Source organism: Bidens hawaiensis, unplaced genomic scaffold, assembly GCF_021521415.1.
Source record: "Bidens hawaiensis isolate Kalapana, Puna unplaced genomic scaffold, B.hawaiensis_p1.1 tig00000820_1, whole genome shotgun sequence".
In the NCBI taxonomy this organism is placed as follows: domain Eukaryota; kingdom Viridiplantae; phylum Streptophyta; class Magnoliopsida; order Asterales; family Asteraceae; genus Bidens; species Bidens hawaiensis.
Genome location: NW_027491048.1, coordinates 2,690,641 through 2,712,201, shown reverse-complemented (window position 1 = coordinate 2,712,201; position 21,561 = coordinate 2,690,641). Strand labels below are relative to the sequence as shown.

The 21,561-nt window shown below is 35.1% G+C and overlaps 2 protein-coding genes, 1 non-coding gene and 1 pseudogene across 4 annotated transcripts; 1 reads left to right on the top strand and 3 right to left on the bottom strand.

The window, feature by feature from the left end:
• Positions 1–671: 671 nt before the first annotated feature.
• Positions 672–7,386, bottom strand: LOC143540039 (mitochondrial thiamine diphosphate carrier 2-like; annotated as a pseudogene). The gene is made up of 7 exons (XR_013136532.1): positions 7,162–7,386; positions 5,850–5,966; positions 4,711–4,822; positions 4,496–4,623; positions 1,340–1,492; positions 1,129–1,272; positions 672–1,042 (listed from the first exon to the last, which is right to left on the bottom strand). The product of XR_013136532.1 is annotated as a mitochondrial thiamine diphosphate carrier 2-like (transcript).
• A 2,731-nt stretch (positions 7,387–10,117) lies between these two features.
• On the top strand, positions 10,118–12,384 carry LOC143540030 (uncharacterized). Its single transcript, XM_077033203.1, has 5 exons — positions 10,118–10,392; positions 11,049–11,412; positions 11,866–11,936; positions 12,044–12,142; positions 12,211–12,384. Exons 1-5 carry the CDS (start codon positions 10,150–10,152, stop codon positions 12,304–12,306), a joined length of 873 nt encoding a protein of 290 aa, XP_076889318.1. The 5' UTR covers positions 10,118–10,149; the 3' UTR covers positions 12,307–12,384.
• A 2,010-nt stretch (positions 12,385–14,394) lies between these two features.
• LOC143543052 (U6 spliceosomal RNA) lies at positions 14,395–14,497 on the bottom strand. The gene has a single exon (XR_013137006.1). It is a non-coding gene; the product is annotated as a U6 spliceosomal RNA (small nuclear RNA).
• A 2,090-nt stretch (positions 14,498–16,587) lies between these two features.
• LOC143542574 (E3 ubiquitin-protein ligase ORTHRUS 2-like) lies at positions 16,588–21,055 on the bottom strand. The gene is made up of 9 exons (XM_077035133.1): positions 20,563–21,055; positions 19,128–19,660; positions 18,926–19,051; positions 18,616–18,715; positions 18,473–18,534; positions 18,270–18,372; positions 18,038–18,182; positions 17,721–17,938; positions 16,588–17,637 (listed from the first exon to the last, which is right to left on the bottom strand). The coding sequence occupies exons 1-9, from the start codon at positions 21,031–21,033 to the stop codon at positions 16,711–16,713; spliced, it is 2,685 nt and encodes an 894-aa protein (XP_076891248.1). The 5' UTR covers positions 21,034–21,055; the 3' UTR covers positions 16,588–16,710.
• Between the last annotated feature and the right edge of the window lie 506 nt (positions 21,056–21,561).

Here is a 21,561-nt window from a genome sequence, read left to right as displayed (position 1 = left end):
GCTTTAGGGACATCAAATTGATCTGATTCTTTCGTAGGGTTATAAAATATTCGATGGAAGTCTGCAGGACCGAAAATATGGTCAGATTCGGTGGACAGCCACATATTCAGTTTTAAAAGGTTAAAACTCGTAAAAAGCAACTATAAAAATATTGTATTTGTATTTTAGATTTTTAATGGCGATTGAAGTCTTTTTAACATGTATTTGAAGATTAATATGGTTTTACTTTCTGTTATGCAACCCGACACAGATCAAAAAATAATTATTATTTAACGATTGACAATAAACCCCAAAACACTTCCGCCGCCCATAAAAAAATCATGGGTTCGTCACTTAGTCCTAGAGTTCCACATGTTAATGTTAAATGCTATATTTTTTTTTGTTGGTAAATTCATAAACTTCAATGTATTAATATACAACTTAAAAAAATCGAGTTAAACGAGTTATGTTCTATCAACCCGTGAATATTTGTTTCGTGTCTAGATTAGCATGCTTAACATGATCATTGGGCTCATAACATGTTCAGCTCATGTCAAGTTCAACCAGCCAACTCACAAGCCATTTTTTATTAACTATTCAAGCCTTTTTTTATTAACTATTCTTCAAACAATATGGTCAACTTTTATTCTCATAGGCATCACTTAAGAAATGTAGATGACCCTTTCTTTCATACTTTTGGTCAACTTCTATTTCATATACACAAGTATAAATGTATAATGTCAAGAAGCAGTTCAAAGCTAAAATTACAAAGCTCTGGCTCTGGATGAAATGAATGCCATTTAAGTTTTATTAAAAGTTAAATAAATCCTATTTGTATAAAAAATCAAGTCAAAATGGACTCCACCCAATCAGATGTATATTCATAAGCAACAAATGTTACAGCACCAGCAGGTGCAGCCTTCACAATAGATGGCACAATCCCCTTATAAAGCCCGGCCCAACCCTCGGTTTGTGAGATACGCTTATGTGCATCATACATGTTCCTATATGCACGAGTCTCAACCCGGGCCTCGTATCTTGGGTGTCTTTGCAACCCTTCAATCTGTACACAATTTCGTTCTATCAGGACAAACTGAAACAAGATTTCACATGATGAAAATGTAACTATTAAAACTACAAAAGTTTTACCTGAAACCGCTTCTTCACGACATCAAGCGGATGACAAACAGCCTTTGCACATGATCCAGCAGCAAGACCGCAAACCAAAAGCTGAAAACTTGATAAAGATTCTTCAGTTGGTGTTAATTCTGAAGACCAGCGTGCATTCTAGGCCTAAATGTGTATTATTTTGTAAAGTGTGCAACGGATTAAACATAAAGTAAAAAAAATAATGTAATACCATAGTCCAGCGTTTGAAGGTGTCGTAAGTACCAAACTGCAAGCCAGCATAAGGAATAATTTCAACTAGAGTAGGTGATAATCCAGCATACAGCCCGCGAAAACCACGGGTTTTCAAAATGTCAACAAATGCAGACCTCATGTTTGGATAAATCTACATGTATAAGATATCTCTGATAAGAAAAAGATTATAAAAAAATTCAATATCTTGTGAAAGGTGTAACTGCAAAAGATATGATCAGATTCAATTAGTTGGAGGTTTGCTAACTGAAAGTACAAAAAACACGTTCATTTGATTAAAAGAACGAACATGAACACATGTTTTGTTCGTTCATTTACGTTCCTGAACATTCGTTAATGTTCCGTCCATACATGTTCGTTTACGTTCATTCGTTTATGTCCTTTTGTTTGTGTTCGTTTAACCCATTTAACTATGTAAGTTTATAACTTTTTTAAAACAATTAAAAAGAATAGTGACCCTGGCCGCATCTTCCAGACTTGCACCCTATTCCAATTGGCAACTTCCATCAACAATTCGAATCAGCTCGCTCGTTCCATCCACGTTCCATGCTTCACTCAATGGCTAATCAAACGTATATGTTTTCAAACTCCTACTCTAATTTCATTCATGAATAGCAGGTGTATAATTATGAATCATGATAGATTTTTTAGTGAATCGTGTGGTGTTTGTTAGCCATTGACATTATTGGATACTTAGTGTATTAGACTTGTTTGTTTGTGTTCATTTATGTTCATTTGTGTTCATTGATGTTTGTACTTCAATAATGTTGATTGAGTTCATTTTTGTTCATTTACGTCCGTGAACCGTCGTTTAGACTTTTAACGAATTAGCATGAACAATTGTTCATAGGACGAAAAGAGGTTTTTTTGAGGCCCTGATACTCAGCCTAGCATTGAATAGACTAGGTATTCACCTTATCAATATATCAAATCAACGGTGGGGTCTGTTTGGCACCTAACTGGGCACCTAAATCGGACCGAACCCTTGTCAGGCTATTGTTCTCTTCTTCCCTCAAAGTTATCGAGTAAGACATCGATTTATCAATAAGATCAATTTTTTTGATTGCATGATGCACTCCCCTGAAAAACATCGGCGCGCGTGTAAACGAGGTGCTCTACCAACTGAGCTACAGCCCTTAGTGCTTGTAATACATATTTTATTATGTAGATAATTTCTTGTCAAGATGACTATTCCATGATCCAAGATCATATTGATCAGTATTGCTTCTAAGTAATATGATATTTATAATCCATCGACGGGAGGAGTCCCTTTTGGTTTTCTTTGTGAAGATAAATGACCTACTTAACTCAGCAGTTAGAGTATTGCTTTCATACGGCGGGAGTCATTGGTTCAAATCCAATAGTAGGTAGAACTTATTAGATACTGCGGTCAATGGTATCTAATAAGTTTTTATACCCATTTGATTTTAGTAATATTTTTTTGTATCTTTTCTATTCTATTTCTTTTTCGTTGCATAAAAATGTGATCATAAAAATATGATTTCGCTTGATTGTATTTAATCGACAGAATCAAGTCAAACAAAATAACCAAATATAGGGTGTATAAATTGATGATTATTCGGACACACCGACTGGTTATGAAATGGCGTTGATAGCCTCTACTCGTGTCCTAGCCCGTCGTAGAGCTAGATTTGCCTCAATTGTTTCTCTTTCCTTCAGCTTTTCTTAAAGCATCTTCCGCTATTTCAAGAGTTTGCTGAGCTTCTTGTGGATCGATGTCACTACTTTTCTCTGCATCATTTACTAAAACAGTGATTTCATTATTACCTATTCTAGCAAAACCGCCCATCAGAGCCATCGTTAGCCATTGGTCGTTAAGGCGTATTCTCAAAATACCTATATCTACTGTTGTGGCAATAGTAGCGTGATTTGGTAATACGCCAATTTGTCCACTATTAGTAGATAAAATGATTTCTTTCACTTCTGAATCCCAAACAATTCGATTAGGGGTCAGTACACAAAGATTTAAGGTCATTTCTTCAAATTGCTCTCGTTTCTAAGTTGATAGCCTTCGCCGTAGCTTCATCGATGTTACCTACCAAATAAAAGGCCTGTTCGGGAAGACCATCTAATTCTCCGGAAAGGATTAATTGAAAGCCTCTAATTGTTTCTGCTAAACCAACATATTTTCCCGGAGAACCCGTAAAGACTTCTGCTACGAAAAACGGTTGTGATAAGAAACGCTCAATTTTTCGCGCTCTTGCTACGGTTAAACGATCTTCTTCGGATAATTCGTCTAATCCAAGAATAGCTATAATATCTTGAAGTTCTTTGTAACGTTGTAAAGTTTGCTTAACCTGTTGTGCAGTTTCATAATGTTCTTCTTCACCGACGATCCGGGGTTGTAGCATAATTGACGTTGACACAAAAATTTGCTCATTTAATTGTTCATGTTTGTGTTCGTGTTCGCGTTTGATTAAGGTTATACGAACGAACTTGAACATATCCCTGTTTGCTCGGTTCTATACAGGCCTACTTAACCCCCATGGAAGTATTTGAGCATATAAAAACTTCTACAGATGAAGCTGTCTATATCAACAAACATATAATGTTCATGCTTTGAGTTTAAACAATTGTGAATCAAACAAAGCTACGCTACAAAAGACTCAAAAATATACATGACATTTAGCGGTATGTAGGCTCAAAAACAAAGTATATTTACTTATTCTTTAAATGAATATCTGAATTTACTAAAGTGCATATGGCATGCCCATTAATAGTTGACTAAAACTGACTATTCCACATCCAATCTATATGACCTTTAGCAGTATATAGACTCAAAATTATATCCACGTGTTTCTCATATAAAGTTCTCATATGTTCTTCAATCAAACACTAAAATCTGAGCAGACATTCTTACATTGCAACACAAGGTTAAACAAAACATGAAAGTGTGCCCTGTTAACTAGTAAAAAGATCAAAGTAACATAACAAATAATGTAAAGAAATTATTTAGATATTACTAAAAAGCATATACTAGTTAATCCATTGCACTCATGAGTTTATGTCTCGTATGCATCTTTAGCACATTTATTATGCTAATTGCTAAAAGTAATGAAACATGTCATAAAAAGTTTCAGAAGTCGGTGTAAATGTATTATATCTATGATCATACCTTTGGTTCCCCTTGTGAAGCTAAAATGGTCCGTATTAAGTCAAACGGGTAAGACCCAACTGTAGCAGCACACCCAGCAAGGGCCCCACTCATGAAAGATAAATATGGACTTAAATGGATATGATCTTCTGCATCACACACAAATCCAAAATTGAGAAGTGTGAAAAAAAACAACCTAAAAATGTGCACTATTATAAAGTCCACTTTAATCAGACCCGACTTGGACGACCCGGAAGCAAAAGTCTTCACTTTATGCAACACCATAAACTGTATAGCTGTGTATGGCATGACCATGAGAAGTGCTGGAACATTACCACGCCAAAAGCCCTAAAATATAAATTATAATAAACACAAGTAAGAATGACATAAATGATTACAAAATCTCCCCGTAAGATACAAAAAGAGAACTCAAAAACCAAAGACATGAGCTATGGCCTTCATCTAGCAAGGGTCATCAACGGTCAGAATTAAGTTGGGTGCATGTAAGTGGTCACAGCCGAATGAACAATTGGAAGTTGTTATGTGTTGTAAACAATCATATTACACCAAACTTCCTAAAAATAAAAATTGAACTATAAGACTGTATATGACAAAAGCATCAAATATTAAATACCATGGCAATCCTAGCATAACTATATGTTGACCGGTGTAATCTGTAACATGCAATTAGAGAGACGTAGAATATCATTTGACAAAATAAAACTAAAAAAATAATAATAAAAAAAAACTTTAACCCAACAAGAAAAAGGTATTAATTTCAAAACAATATATTTTTTTGGAATTCCCACCAGATAATACAGGCCCTAAAATCGTGGTTTTCATAATAGTTGCAAACTCTGAAGCATTAGAGTAAATAAAAAAGTATTCAAAATACCAGTTGATAAACTCATACAGAAAGGCCTTCTTCTCAATCACATAAAATTGTTATTAACTCTGTACTAACTAAATTTTCTAGATGCTAATTATGTTAGGTTTTATTATAATATGTGGAAAGATAATAACTTTTTTTTATTTTCTATGTATATTTTGCAAATTGTTATTCTTTTGTTAATTGTCATGTACATTTCAATTACAAGTATTTTTTATATTAGGCACGAGTGACTAGCATCTCCGCACCTCAATTATAAGTATATTCCAATTGTCATGTATATTTCAATTATAAGTATGTGACCCGTGCCTTGCAAAACAAGGTCCCATATTAATGTACATAACCCCTCTAGCTTCCACACAACCATAAGCACCAACCAAACAAACGGCTCCTTGCTAAGAACCAAGCAAAATCAAACTATATTACTAGAAATAGAAGCATTTAAGTTAAATAATAAACTTCAGAATACTAGTAGACGACTCATACCGAAAGGCCTTCTTCTCTAAGAATGTCTTTAGATGCTTGAAACATGCCAGTATATTTGGGAGTGCCATATACATTTTTTGTAAGCAATGCAAACCTAGTAGTCGGTTCCAGTTGAACCTGTAAACACAACCAGCAACTTTATGTTCTAACCTCAGGTTCATCTCATAAATCAACCAAAACTCATATAACACACATTTTACATAAGGTATAAAACTCAACCATCAAAATACATAAATTAGGACACGCAAATGGGTTGGGCAGCTTCGGGACACAGGTCAAAACAAGTTGGGGTCAGAATGAATCGATTCAAAAGGGTTTAATTCGGTTTTGGTCGAAGGGGTCAGAATTAAGATCATAGTTATTAAAAGCCCTTGCTTCGCCTAGGCCCATTTTCCGGTCGAGGCCTAATATGTGCGCTTCTAGTTCCTAGGTTTTGTTGAAGTTGACAACATCGTATTGATGACGGAACAACAACGATCATTTGAACCTTTACCAATTATTACTTTTTGAACATTTTGGTATTTGAATTTTTGATACTTTATACTATAAACATTTTATTATTCAAGTTTTGAAATTACATTTGAATCTTGACTCTTTTAAAACTTTTGGTACTAATTAGATTATATCAAATGTTATATAAAGCTTTGGTTTATTTTACATGAAAAAATAGTATTATTTTTCCAATACATAATATATTTTATTTAAATTTTTTTACATTTCGCTTTTTTTCTTAGGCCCTCACTTTTTTTGCGCCTAGCGAATTTGGTAACTACAGGTTAAAAACGGGTTGGTTATATAAAATGGTTTTTTAAATTACTGTACATTTTAGCTTTGCTTCTGGTTTCCGGCATACGCATTCAGACGTCAGTTATGCGCCTTCCAGCGCCACGTAACAATTACGCTGTGTTCCCGAGTTCATTTAAGAAAAGAAAGGCATGGAAAAGAAAATTTTCTCTTCTTATCTTTTCTTTTGGTATCTCCTCTTTTGCTTCAACTTATTTTCCTTCCTAATCTTTCCAATTTGGAAAGATACAAATTCTTTTATTTTACTCATCATTTGCTCTTCCCTCCCCTCCTTTTCTTTCTTTAAATGAAACTCGGGAACACCTCTTTTAAATTTTCCTTCGTTTTCCTTTCTTAAATGAAACTCGGGAACACAACATATTTTTTCCATCCCTCCTTTTCTTTCTCTTTCCTCAGTTAAATGAAACTCGGGAACATACAAAAACTACTTGTTGCAGATAATAATAAACTGATAAAAAGCAAAAGGCTTTACAATTAAGGTTCTACAAACGATATAATAAAAACTAACCTGAAACCGGATTTTAATAACATCTAAGGGCGACGTAACGGTCCAGGATATAGCTCCGGAGATCAAACCGGCCGTGGCATCAATAACCGCCCGTTTAAGTTGACCCGGTTCTTCCATCTACCAAGACAGCACAGCACAGCTTATGCTAGACCCTAAATATATAAAATTGATTGATAGGAAATAATAATAATAATAATCGAAAATGAATGAAAAGGGTAAAGATAAAGAACGTGTAACGCATGAATGAATTGAATTGAATTGAATTAAAAAGGTTTGATAATACGTATGAAGTTAAAGTTGTGTGTAAATGCAAAAGGAATGAAATGAATACCTGAAGAAGACTATACTATAGTAATAATAATAAGTTGAGCGCCGACATTGATGATAATTGAAAACTCGGTGAAAATGGGAAGCTGCCGGTGTAGACGGAAAGGCGTCAATTGGGTTGGGTGCAGTTTTTTAAGGAAAAAGAGGTCTCATTGGTTGTCTTCGCCTGCCTACCATAAATAAAATTAGGAATTCCAAAATAGTTTTTCAGGGTTTATTACGTGTCATTCGCAAAAAATTCGCAAAATAGGTATTCTCGTGACTTGTATGATCAATTAAAACTTGACACGTGTCTTTAAACTAACCATAACGAGCAGATTTACTAACCATTTACTCGTCACGACTAAATAAGTTTTATGCCTCGTTATCAACGTCCACGAGTAATTCATAAGTTCTTTAGTCGCGAATGGTAGATTGTAAGGTTAAACTAGTCGCGACGAGTTAACTACTAATAAACTACTTGTGTAGGGAATGTAAACCAGGTAAGCTAGTCGTCGCGACTAAAGTACTTATAAATTACCCGTGGCGTTGATTACGAAGCATGAAACTCATTTAGTCTTTACGAGCAAATGATTAGTGAACCTGCTCGTTACGGTTAGTTTAAGGGCACATGGCAAGTTTTAACTGGTTCTACAAACTACTCGTGTGTAATCATAAACTACTCGTCACGACCAGTTTATAATATTTATTTTGGGAATTTTCTTGCAAATGACCTAAAACCTGAAAAACGTTTTCATAAACGCTTATTTTGGGAATTTTCCCATATTTATTATTATTTTTTTTAACAGCAATCCGATAGCATCCCTAACCCGGTCGTACGAAGTTATCTTTAGTTTCGAGAAAACTCACCCGTCCGATGGCTCATTAAGGGTAATACTCAGACGCTCTCGGGATCAAATCGTATATCACAAAGATCTTGGTCTTTCTTCATTGAGTCATCCATATTTTCCCGAAAATATTATATGTAGGAATTGATCCTGAGTCTACATTGAAAAATACATATTTTCTATCGATACTCCACATTAAAAAGTACGACTGCGGTAAATTATGAATGGAATGTTATAATTTTAACATGAAATTATATGAGTAGGATTTTAGTTTGATGATATTGTGCGTTTTTTATATTATTGATCATGAGTTTCTTTTTTTTTTTTAAGTCAATTTGGGTAATTTACTTTTATTTTTAGGATGTAGACTAATTTGAATAAGTAGGTGACATAGCTGGCTAATGTCTTATTTTACCTAACATCTTTTTGTAGAGAATTTGTGCACAACATATGTTTTTGACTAACATTATTTGGGGGACATACTGTATTTAAAACACATTATTTGAAAGAAAAATTAAAAGATAATTTAGATGAAATTTTATTTTTACATATAATCTAGTTATTAAAACACGTCTTCCGTTGATCTATCATTAAACAGATATAAATGAGACTTAACCTGATAAGTTTTAATCAAATTTGTTTAATTTATGTGTGATTTAATATGAATAAATGGAAATCTTTTAATGAATATGAGAAGACGGATACGGTAGTTTTGCAAATAGGGTATGTTTGGCATGAAGCTTTTAGGGGATTTTAGAAGCTTCAATCTTCAAGCTTTTAAGAAAAAGTTTATACTCAATTAAAAGTTTTGTTTGATTCAAGGAGTTTGAAGCTTTTAGATCAGGAGAAAAAGCTTAAAGCTTAAACTTCTACTAGTAGCGTTTAGAAAGAGCTAAAAGCTTTTAGTATGTTAATTTACTTAAATAACCTTCAAAAATAAATGCATTTACAATTATTGTTTTTAATTATGCATATTTTAGTAATTTTATACGTTTTATTAAAAGCTCAAGCTACTCTGTCAAACATTTAAATTTATCTAAAAAGCTACAGCTAACAGCTACCAGCTACAGCTTCCAGCTACCAGCCAACAACTTCCAGCTACAGCTACCAGCTAGTTTTGCCAAACATACCCATAATGTTATCGGCAACAAGATGTTGAATAAATGGTCATAGTTGCAATCACTAAAAATTTATATATTCGTCAACTGTTAAATATTAATTTTTCATGTCCAGGTTGGGTCGCATTATAAATAAATAAAACCCTATTAAATTTCAAATCTATACTCTCTAATAAAAGACTACAAGTTTTGTCACTTGTCACTCCTACATTAAACCTCACTATTTCTAACAAATTTATAATAGTAAAATAATAGTTATCATTCTTAACATTAATGCTTCAAATTTGTTAATTTAATATTTATATCCTATTTTTTTTCAAACAATTGATATATATAATTATCTGTTACTTTAAAATTGTTTAAAGACTATTATACAATGACTGTATTAATAGTGTTTACGGGTATATTGTTTCTTGTATACTGATTATTAATTAAATATTGTATTTTCAAGAACTACTCGTGTAATACACGGGCCTCAAACTAGTGCATAATAAAATTAAACAATCATCATTATAAATCTACAATATTAATACAACTTGTTATTTACGAGTTTTTATTTTTTGAACCTAGTCGATACATGTATAAACTACTTTTTACAAATATAATGAATGCAGATATCGCTTAAATTTTCGTCCATAAGAAGAAAGTATCAACCGACCATAACACTTAACGAGTCATGGTTTTGTAAGTTGAGCAACTAACGATTGGCAACAACGATGTCTATGGCTATGGTTACACTTACTTCCACTCTTCTCCAACATTCCAGACTACTGACTTCATCTTCTTCTACATACAACCCAACCCATCTTTTCAAGCTCACATCATCCACACACAGAAGACCACCACTTTCATTCAACCTTAAATGTCAAGCAGCCGGAGACGATACTTTATTACAACCCCCAACTGTTTATCAAGGCGTTTACGGCCCTTGGTCCGTTGATTCCTCCGATATCCGTGAGGTATATTTATAATTAATAACCTCCCGATTTTCGGTTAATCGGTCCGGTTTGTTCAGTTAATTTTTCGGTTTTTGGTTCGGTTAGTTTTTAATTAGATATACATGAATTATAAAGATAAAAATCTATGAAACTATGCGTGATTCGGTTAAGTTAATTTCGGTTAACCAAGGGTATGAAAATAATAATCGATAACCGCTTTTCGGTTAATTCGGTTTTTGGTTAATTTCGGATACAATTATTATTCATTTATTACCGTTTCTGTGTGCACGGTTCGGTTCGGTTGGGTTGGGTTGGGTTAAGAGCCTCAATCAAATTAAACAATCGGTTTTTGGTTAATCAGTTCGGTTTATTCGGTTAATTTTTATCGGTTTCAGTTCGGTTTGGTCAAAATTTGGACTAAAATTATTAATTAGAAATACATGAAATGAAATGAAATGGATGCATAAACATGAAACGAAAATATAAATACACGAAATTGTGATATAAATACATGAAATGGAAGTATAAAAGCTAGAAATATATGAAACGATGAATGATTCTGTTTGGTTAATTTCGGTCAACTGAGGGTGCAAAAAGTCAAAAAGTAACTGATAACCGCTTTTCGGTTTCATCAGTTTTCGGTTCGGTTCGGTTATTGTTCACCTCTTCTGTTACAGGTAATATCATACAGGTCTGGATTAGTGACAGCTGCAACATCTTTTGTTCTCGCCTCGTCAACAGTTTTCTTGCCTGATGATTTCATATTGACTGGTCTTTTAAAGCAAAATATCGATATATTGTATTCAATTGGGGCGGCTGGATTAGGGTTATCATTGGTGCTGATTCATATCTATGTGACTGAGATTAAAAGAACTCTTCAAGCACTGTGGCTTCTTGGTGTTGTTGGATCAGTTGCAGCTAAAATATGTCTGGCTCAACCCGCAGATGCTAGTTTAGTGCAGTATGTTGTCGATAATCCCGTTGCGGTTTGGTTTGTTGGTCCTTTGTTTGCAGCATTAACTGGGCTTGTATTCAAAGAAGGTAAAATATTAATATAGGGATCTTATATTCAGACACCAGTCTTCTACGATCCGTATGCCTCTACACAAGACGTATAGGTACTTAGGTGTCAAACACTCAAACCTATTATGTTACCTACTATGCGAAGCAAATAGCCTTATATGAGGCGTATAGGCCCCGATGTCTCGTATATAGCCTCAGGCCTATACAAGTCGTATAGGGAGGACTATATGACTTGTATAGGTGTGTTTTGTATGGGTGCCTATATGACTCGTATAGGCCTATACGAGGCGTATATTTTACTGGTCAACGTATCCTAAAACACACTGCCATCTATATGTCCCATATATGCTTATACGTGTCGTATAGATGCCAAACGGTGTATGGATATAAGATCCCGGTGTCTGAATATCGCATGCCTTGATATATTATACATATAACTATTCGAATGTTTGTTGGTGGATAATGGAACAGGACTTTGTTATGGCAAGTTGGAAGCTGGCATTTTGACATTTATCATTCCTTCGGTTCTTCTCGGGCACCTGGTACATGAATTTTAATCCTTTCACTTAAGACAGTGATTATAAAATATTAGATTTTGTCACTATAATGCTTTAAACGTTATTAAGTTGTTTGTTTTCTTGTGGACTAGAGTGGTTTAATGGACGATGGAGCAAAGACCGGTCTGCTTGGGGCGTGGATGGCGCTCTTTGTAATATTTGCAGCAAGAAAGTTTACTCAGCCGATTAAGGTGAGTTTTAGATGAAATTTGTAATATAAATGTAGCGTGTTTGTGATTAGACTTATATGCGTGTCCAGGATGATATCGGAGACAAATCTGTTTTTATATTCAATGCTTTGCCTGAAGAAGAAAAGACGGCTTTGATACAGAAACTAGAGCAGCAAAATATGTAATGTATGATTGTATATTTTCAAAAGTGTTACAATTACTGTATAGATATATTTGAGCTATAAATGTAGTAAAACTTGTTGCATTTGGTGTTGACATTTGACTTTTGAGCATGTTTTTTACGCGTTTAATTAACGGGTCAGTTTTTTTTTTCAGTCAAAAAATTTAAACATCTTTAAATCATAAAACAAGATCAAGCACTAGCTTTTCTTAGGACAGATTGTGTTTGTTATAAAAAGTTAAACCACCTTTAACTACAGGCTACATCAGGTAAGTGTTAGATAGCAGATTGATTATCAGGTTAGTGTGTTACAGTGATGATTATCAGCTTGGTCAAAACCGGTTTGAGGAGAAACCAGTTCGGGTCATAAACCAGTTTTGTTGAAAACTATTCGAACGCTATAGAAATCAGTTTGGTTGGTTCAAAAACTGGTTTACCTATACAAACTTGCGGTTTAGTCGATTCAAAAGCGGTTTGCCGGTTTCGAATCGAGTCAGGTTACGAACTGGTTTCGGTGACGACATGGGGAACCTGTATACATATTGGCGGTTTTAAAAGTGGCATATATAGTTCATCCATGTCCCAGGCGTAATGGTTTGTGGCGCTCTTATGGCTGAGACAATTCATTATCGCAACCTAACCCAACCCGATATTTCAATAAAAACTAAATGTCCAAATGCTTTAAAATGGCCTTTTGGAACAAAAGAATAATAAGCAATTCTTTGAAAATTGTAAATGTCTCGACAAAAATTGTCATAAAAGGGTCTACACCCACATGATAACATTTAAATTTGTGAATTTATGACCAAATTTAAATAGATAGAAAAAATGAATTCTATCTCTCAAAATCTAGAACAAATATTTGATAGCCAGCTAGAGACAGGCTCAGCTGAACAAATTCATGAACTAGTTCAATTAATGTCACTAAGTGATAAAGAATGTGAACAAAAGTTTTTCGAAAATAAGAGTCTTAGAGACAAATATTTTCCAGAACAAGTTCTCACTATAAAAGAACCTAAAAATGAAAAAGAGATCGCTTCAAAACATTTCTTTCTTTCTTTCACCTATGGCCTACCCAACCCAATCTAATATTTTACTCACGTTCACAATCCAACTTGAACCAACATTTTATCAAGATTGTTGTTTATTATATAAAATATATTGGAGCATTTGGAGGGCGAGGAACGAAAGAATTTTTGAAAGAGATCAAGATCGATTTGATTTTAAGGGAGACTAAATCGTTGGGTTTTCTGTGGTACAATCACAGAAAACCCAACGATTTGAGTTTTAGCGTCTTCATTTTATCATCAATGCGAAGGTTTGGTTTACTAACTCGCTCATCTTGCCTACTTTAGGGTAAACTCTCATTCAACTCGAGCTGACAGACAAATACATGTACATATGATTAGTAAAAAAAAGTTTTAATTTGAAAGGTGTTGTAGCACACTGTTGATTAACAGATGACTTGTTTGTAGGATTTATTTGTATATATATTATAGAAGAGAAACATGAACTTGAAGATGCATAACATGCTCTTTAAAGATCCTCAATTTGCCCTTGTATGCCTTCTTTTGAAAGTCCATTTTATATTGATTCATTGATTTGTCATATAGATATCAAATAAAATGAGATACAAGTGGAAAGATGGACAAAAGATGTTCCCAGGTAGTTAATATGATTAATAGACTTTTTGCATAAGCGGTTTAACTTGTGAGTTCGAGTATACCTTCAATCTCTGTTCTGTTCGGTTATGGTTAATTTTGGTTAATATTCCGGTATATCGTTTGGTTTTTTGTTATGGTTCGGTTTTTACTCACCCCCGGTTCATACTTTCGTTTCATGTAGTTCCAAGTAAAAATGTTAGCCTGAGTTTTATTTTAGTTATTAACCGAACTGGAAAACGGCAAACTAAACGAATAAACCGAACCGATTAACTGAAAATCAATGATGGTTAATTCTGGTTAATATTTTGGTTTTCGGTTATGGCTCAGTTTTTGCTCACCCTTGATTTTAGTTAATAACCGAATAAAAAAAAACGAGAAAGTAACCAAATAACCCAAACCGATTAATGAAAGCCGTAAAAAGGGAAGAAAAAAATTTGGACCATTTCTCGATTTGTGCGTGTCATCCTTGCGCAGGGGCCATGCTAATCTTCTCTGTATCGTTCCAATTTTATCAGATGTCCACAAGGGGACAAACATCCATTCCAAGAAGCGATATTTATACTAGGAGCAGTTTTATCTTCTGGTCGATGTGGGACGAGCTGATTTGCGTATCTTGTTACTTAACTAATTGACTGTTTTAGGTCTCTTATTATTTTTCCTCCTAATTGTTTTCGAATCTGTAGATCTTTCTACATACACGTATGCCTCTTTTAGTTACTAAATAACCATTTGTCCTTCGGTTAATTTATATTTTATGAGCTTTAGAACTATATCAAAGATGGTAAATATAAACTTATGGATGACCTTAAGTATTGCATTCTATTGCACATGATTCTGTTTTTTTTATCACTACAAAACTGGTTTGCATTCAGCATGAACAATCACAACTTCAACCCGTTGGCGAGTAACTTCATCAAGAGCCACCAAATACCTACAAGGGACAACATGCTTCATATAGCAAATAAGCCGCTTTTGCTTTTCAGCACCATCTTTGACTGGTTTATTCTGAGGGAACTGGCGAATCACTTTTGCTGCTTGCTGATCACCTTCAATCTCTGAAGACGTACCATTTTCTTGTTGGATTTTACGTTTCTGCACAAGCCAAGTAATTAACATTTAACATGATTATCATACTTTTGCATAACGTTAATATGTGCTAGACTTGTGTAGCATATAAGTTCAAGTATACCTTCTTTAGTCGTTCGTCTATAGAACTTAAAGCACGAGACTGATCAACTTTTGCAAGATAGAAATAATTAATAAATATCTATGTTGCACGGGAACCGGTACGGGAACGGGAAGCGGGCACGGGTACGGGAACGGGATACGCCAAAACTCAAAAAATCAAGAAACGGGTACGGCACGGGTACGACAATAAATACATATAAAAAATAAATATATATTATAGATAATGTACCACAAAGTCCAAAATATATTCATACGTTGATGTAAACTTCAAAATTCATATATCTTTCAATGATAATCAATCATAAATTTTTCAAAATTCATACATAAAGTAATCAAATTTTATCAATCATGTAATTATTTACCTAGTACGTTAATTTGGATAAACGTTGAAAAGTTAAACAAGTGAAAAGAAAAAAACTAAGCCATGCGCGAGCCTCGTAAATAGTAAACGTAGACTAGTAAAACAATATAGGCATATAGCCTACTTTTTAGTTTTTACTCCATAACACAGAAGTCATTTAATAACTTTACTCATTACCAACATCTCCTTCCTTCTTCTTCACCTATTTATGAAAGCTTGTCGCCATAGTTGCCGGAAAAACACTCCAACCATGCTATTTATTGTTCACACTTTAAACGCTTCTGAAGTGACAATTTAGAGGGTCAACTGGTCAAGCTTAAAGAAAGGTTCTTCTTGGTATATCTCAGTTAACATAAATTCCGGCAACCGGAAGGTCCATGGACCCTCCCCTAAATCCGCCGATGAGCACCCTTTAAATTGCGGAAACGTTTAAAAATCGTCCCCAAAGTTCTGGAAACGTATCGAAACAACCTATGACTTTTCGAAACGGTCAACGGCCGTCCCCAACTTTAAGGAAACGGTCAAGAAACGTTTCCGTCCCCTGCGAGTTTCCGGGACGGGGTACGGCAGGTTGGCCGCGTTTCCGTGCATCATTTCAAAACATATGTGTAAACCGTAAAGTATATCACAATCATTTGTAAACTCAAGTTGTTGGATCGAACTAGTTGTGGGATTAAATTGAATTTCACATTTTTTATTGAAAACAAATTTTGTTTTTTCACTTCTATAAGATTGAGTGTTATGAGCGTTAAAACTTAAAACCCACTCCACATCAAGCTATTCACTATCAGTTCGTAAGTCACAATAGTGGATAGCCTAATATAGAGTGGGTTAAGTTTTAATGCCCATCTTATAGAAGAAGGCAAAAGCACATACAAGTTCAATAGTTAACCTAACAGTAGCTACAAACACATCATTAAGTGCATGCATCTGGTTTATATTTCAATGCTATAAGGAAAAGTAAGGGATTTGACACCAAAATAATATATAACATAATCATCATATATTCATAACAACCATCATATAGCAATGCAATGTATCAAGAGGCACCCGAAAATTCGAAAAACATCACAAATTCAACACCATATTATAATATCATATGGAACAGTTTTCCAAAATTGCAACCATTAGTCTGCAACCAATCAAAACATTCTGCGTCTCAAGTCATCACCGCCACTGCGCCACATAGCTTCAGTTAAGCCTTCCTGCTTCTAGTCCTGGCACCTGCACCCGCAGATGAAGAGCATTTCCCATCATCTTTCTTCTTTGAACCTTTCTTGCCTCTTTTCGCCACTTCGTCAGCCTTCAAATCTTCACTTTCAACCAATCCCAGATTTACACCTGAGTCCTTAATAGTTTGCTTGTCAGAATCATTAACAGTCTCTTCGAGCAGCTTCTCACCAGGGGCGCTTTCGGTAACATCCGCAGCCTTCCTTTTCTTGTTAGCTTTAGGTGAAGAGCATTTCCCATCATCATTCTTCTTCTTTGAACCTTTCTTGCCTCTTTTCGCCACTTCATCAGCCTTCAAATCTTCACTTTCAACCAATCCCGGATTTACACCTGAGTCCTTAATAGTTTGCTTGTCAGAATCATTGACAGTCTCTTCGAGCAGCTTCTCACCAGGGGCGTTTTCGGTAACATCCGCAGCCTTCCTTTTCTTGTTAGCTTTAGGTGAAGAGCATTTCCCGTCATCTTTCTTCTTTGAACCTTTCTTGCCTCGTTTCGCCACTTCGTCTGCCTTCAATTCTTCACTTTCAACCAATCCTGAATTTACACCTGCGTCCTTGATGTTTTGCTTATCAGAATCATTAACAGTCTCTTCAAGCAGCTTCTCACCAGGGGCATTTTCAGTAACATCTTCAGCCTTCCTTTTCTTGTTAGCTTTAGGTGAAGTCTTTGCAATAACAACTTCGTCTTCATCGCTTTCTTTAACATCCTCATCAGCTTCAGAACACAAATCTTTAACCTCAACCTCAGACTTGTCGTCTTTCTCTTCCTCTTTAACATCAACATCGTTTTTCTCATCTTCATTCGACTTTTCCTCTTCCGAAGCTGCATTTTCCTCTGATTCTTTGATCTGTCTCTGAAGTGTTTCGATCACACTCATCAATTCTCTATTAACCTGTCAAGAAAACAAATTAGTATAGCTATTTAACTACTTAAATCTGTTTATATTATGTTCAAAACAACCGTTTCTCTGTTTACCTGTGGATTCTGCAAGTATTCTGAAATGTCATTGGTGCATGAAGGACATTTCATAACATTCTTTTGCGCCCTTAACGAATGTCTACCTTCACAGTTTCTCTCCCTTATAAAAGTTTGACCAGCAAAAGTATCCTGCAAACATGACTTGCAGAAATTGTGTGCACATGGAGTAGTAAGCGGGAGATTCATCACTTTATGGCAGATCAGACAACAGAACTCTGCAGCATAAACACTTTATTAGATTCACATTTTACATACAAGTTTACGAAACTGGTGTTCTTTGGAAAAAAAACATTCAATTTGATAAAATAACTAACCTTTGAGAAGCCGTTCACTAACTGACATCATTTGTGTCTTACGACGAACCACCCTTGTTTGTGTGCCATCCCCGGCATCTCTTTGGTTATTTTGTTTTTTGCTTACAGGTGGAGGAATTTTCCATAACCAACAAGCCTTTTCCTCCTGCGCACAAATTAGATATTATAATTTATAAAATGCACTGAACAGTTTCTAAAAAGTTTAATATAATAAAAAGTTGGATAATATTACATCATAATCCCAAGAAGGGGATCCCTTCCTCTCGGTTACATCACTTGCATCTTTCAGCTCTTTAATAACAGGTAAAGGCCTAGGACGGTCTCCAATTTCATCACTGAAAAATTATAATAAAATGAAAGTGAAGGAAAATTAAAAATCCATTATACAGGTTTCATATGCTATAAAATGTCACAGTTATAAGAGCAATGGTATACCTTGTCCAAGGGGCAGGATCATTATCACAACGAACAAACAGATACCGACACACTTTGTAACCCTATTAGGAGTGAATTATTAGTCAACAAACACTTTTAAAAAAGTCAAACCAAATAACATGTCAAAACTGAGAATATCATACTTGAATTCCAGGTTTCCTCCAGCATTTCTCAATTCTATATACACCGTCATATCTGACCCCTTGCTCAGGTGCATAAGCCGATCGCTTTTCCTTGTGGGACCTACCCAAAGAAAAGATAAATTACTCAAACAGTGCCGCTTGTTTTGACAAATAAATATCTTTCAAATAAACTGCATGTAATCATTTCATTGAAATCAAATGTAATAAAGTGCAAAAAAAATGTGATTATTTGTAATATTGCATAACTAAAATGATACTTGTAAATAGACTCACAATAAGATAAACATGTATAAATGTCATAAGTGCATACCTCACAACACGGACCGGGTAGCCCTTCTTACAACTAACCCGTAGAGCTTCGTTAGATTTGTCAAACTTCTGATCAAAAGACTGCGTCTTGTTAGTCCTTTTGTTTCCACTCAAATCCCTTCCACCACTGTTAAGTAAGACAAAAAAACACAAAACAACGTCAAATAAAACACACAAAATAAAAAAAAATATGCATATGATACCTTCCAGTGTAAAGAAACCACTCTCCATGGTCTTCATCATCTTCATACCCTCCAGATAACGCAACAGATTGTGCGCCATAATCAGACTGCCCACATATCCCAGCAACATGAGGAAGATGAGCCCCCCACTGCCGACATTCCAAACGGTCCTCCCATGTTTCACCCACCATAACTCCCATTCCTCTTTCGGGATCATTCTCTGCAAGAATGGGTCCGAAATGATCAGGTGGTACCGTTACAAATATCTTCCCGCTGCAAGCATTAGCTTTTCCAGTCTTCTTTGCTCTTTCTGTCGTGTACGCTTTGTCTGGTTTATTCTGGTTTAACACAGAATAGTACGGCTTTGGTGGCCCAGAAGCAGCATTTGATTTCGTCATCTTCGCCATTCTGATGGCAATGACAAGAGACGAGTTGATTCTAGGGTTACTAGCCATTTTAGCAGGAATTGTAGTTCTACATATGGCACATGTTTTCTTCCCCTGACCAACCCATTTCTCAAAGCATTTGAGGCAAAAGTTGTGACCGCACGGTGTCTGTAACATAAACAGAAGATCTTTTTATAAGCCAACCAGATTAATATGAACTAACTATTATTAACACATAAGTTTGTTGCTAATCACAAATAATTATCTGTTTATTACTTCTAAAATAAGCAGTTTGAAATTTAAAACTTCAAGGTGTTTGTTAAAAACTGCTAAGAATACATGTAAATATATGAATAACAGAACAAACAGTTTGTGCATGCACTTTCATAAACTCTTAAAACTATTTATGTGCATGCTGTTTGAATTATGTAAAACTGTGGTGAGCAATAACCAAACCAAAAAACGACAAAAATCAATCTATCAATCATACCCAGTGAAGTCCCACCAACAGCAAAGCTATAAGTAAGGTCCGGAGAGGGTGGGATGTAGGCACACCGTACCTCTATCCAAAGGGATAAAGAGGTGACTTCCAGAGAGACCCTCAGCTCTAAAACCGACAAAACCATACCAAAATTAACCAAGCACCAGATTAACCAAAAACCAAATTAACAGAAATCAGTTACCAGTTTTTTCATGTACCCCCGGTTAATTTAGATTAACCAATCTGAATCATTCATAGTTTAATATACTTGTAGCTATTATACCTCCAATTTATGTATTTATACCTAAATTTCATGTATTTCTTAGCAAAAAAGTTAAAAGCATGTTCGGTTTTGGTTATTAACTGAAATTAACCAAACCAAACAAACCAATTGGTTAATAGAATAAATTAACCAATTACTTCAGTTCCAGTTAAGGCTAATTAATAACCGAACTGAACCAAATCAAACCATTTACAGTTTTACACCCCCTAACATGTCTAAGTGTTAAACTACCATATGTACTCAACAACCTAAAACATAATAACCAAACTTCAAACACTGCAAAACATATAAAAATTCGATCTTTACCGTAACGGGCCTCTCGGGTAATTGCATACAAAAAGAACAGTTAAAGCTTCCACTAAGAAGCTTCAACACATCATTGCCACCACTCCCACCACCACCACCACTCTCTTTTCTCCCATCGGATCCGGGTCCGGATCCAGTCAACAACTGCTGACGTCGTCTAGCCTTCTCCACGTCAGACAATGACGCGTCCGACTCAATCGCCCTAATCGCCGCCACAAGCCCATCCGACGGCTCAGATCCCGACGCGCCGGTGACCGGCGGCGCGTTGGCGGGTACGAGATTAGTACAGTCGGGACACTCCCATTGTGCGGCATCAGCTAGGGTTTGTGGACGAGAGGTTAAACAGTCGAGGTGCCATGGAGTGACACATGTTTTGCATGTTATCTTTTCTTCTTCTGGTGGGTTGAGTTTGCAGATCATGCACCGGCCGTCGCCGTCGCAGGGGAGGTTGCTGCTGCTATTGTTCGCCATTGGAGCAATAATAATAATAATAATAATATTATTATTATTATTATTATTAATGTGTGTAGTGGTGATGAATGATGATGAATGAGGAGTGTGTTGAGTTGTTAATATTATAAAGAGAGTTGAAATATTTCGTTTGTTGGGGAAAATGAAAATTGAGGGTTTTGGAATTGATTTGAATTTTCCCTCTTTTTGTGTTTTTAGTTTTTACTCTGTTTGTGTGGTTTCAAACTTTTGACGGTTTGATTTATCAAAACTCAAAAGTGTGTTGACTATTTATGGAATGAGGGTTGTTGATGAATTTATCATTTGTTAAACTTAGACAATGGATCAGGTAAGTAGGAAAGATATATCTTGATTTAAGGATGTTATTGAGTTTGTTAAATGGTTTTTTAAATGTGTTGGCGTTAATGAGTAAAAGTAATTGTCATGAAGAACGTTGTAATTTGAATAAACTGTGTGATATTACTAGTTAGAGACGGACACACTTGTTTATTTATTGATGGCGGATGTGTCACGTGAACGGTTGTTTAT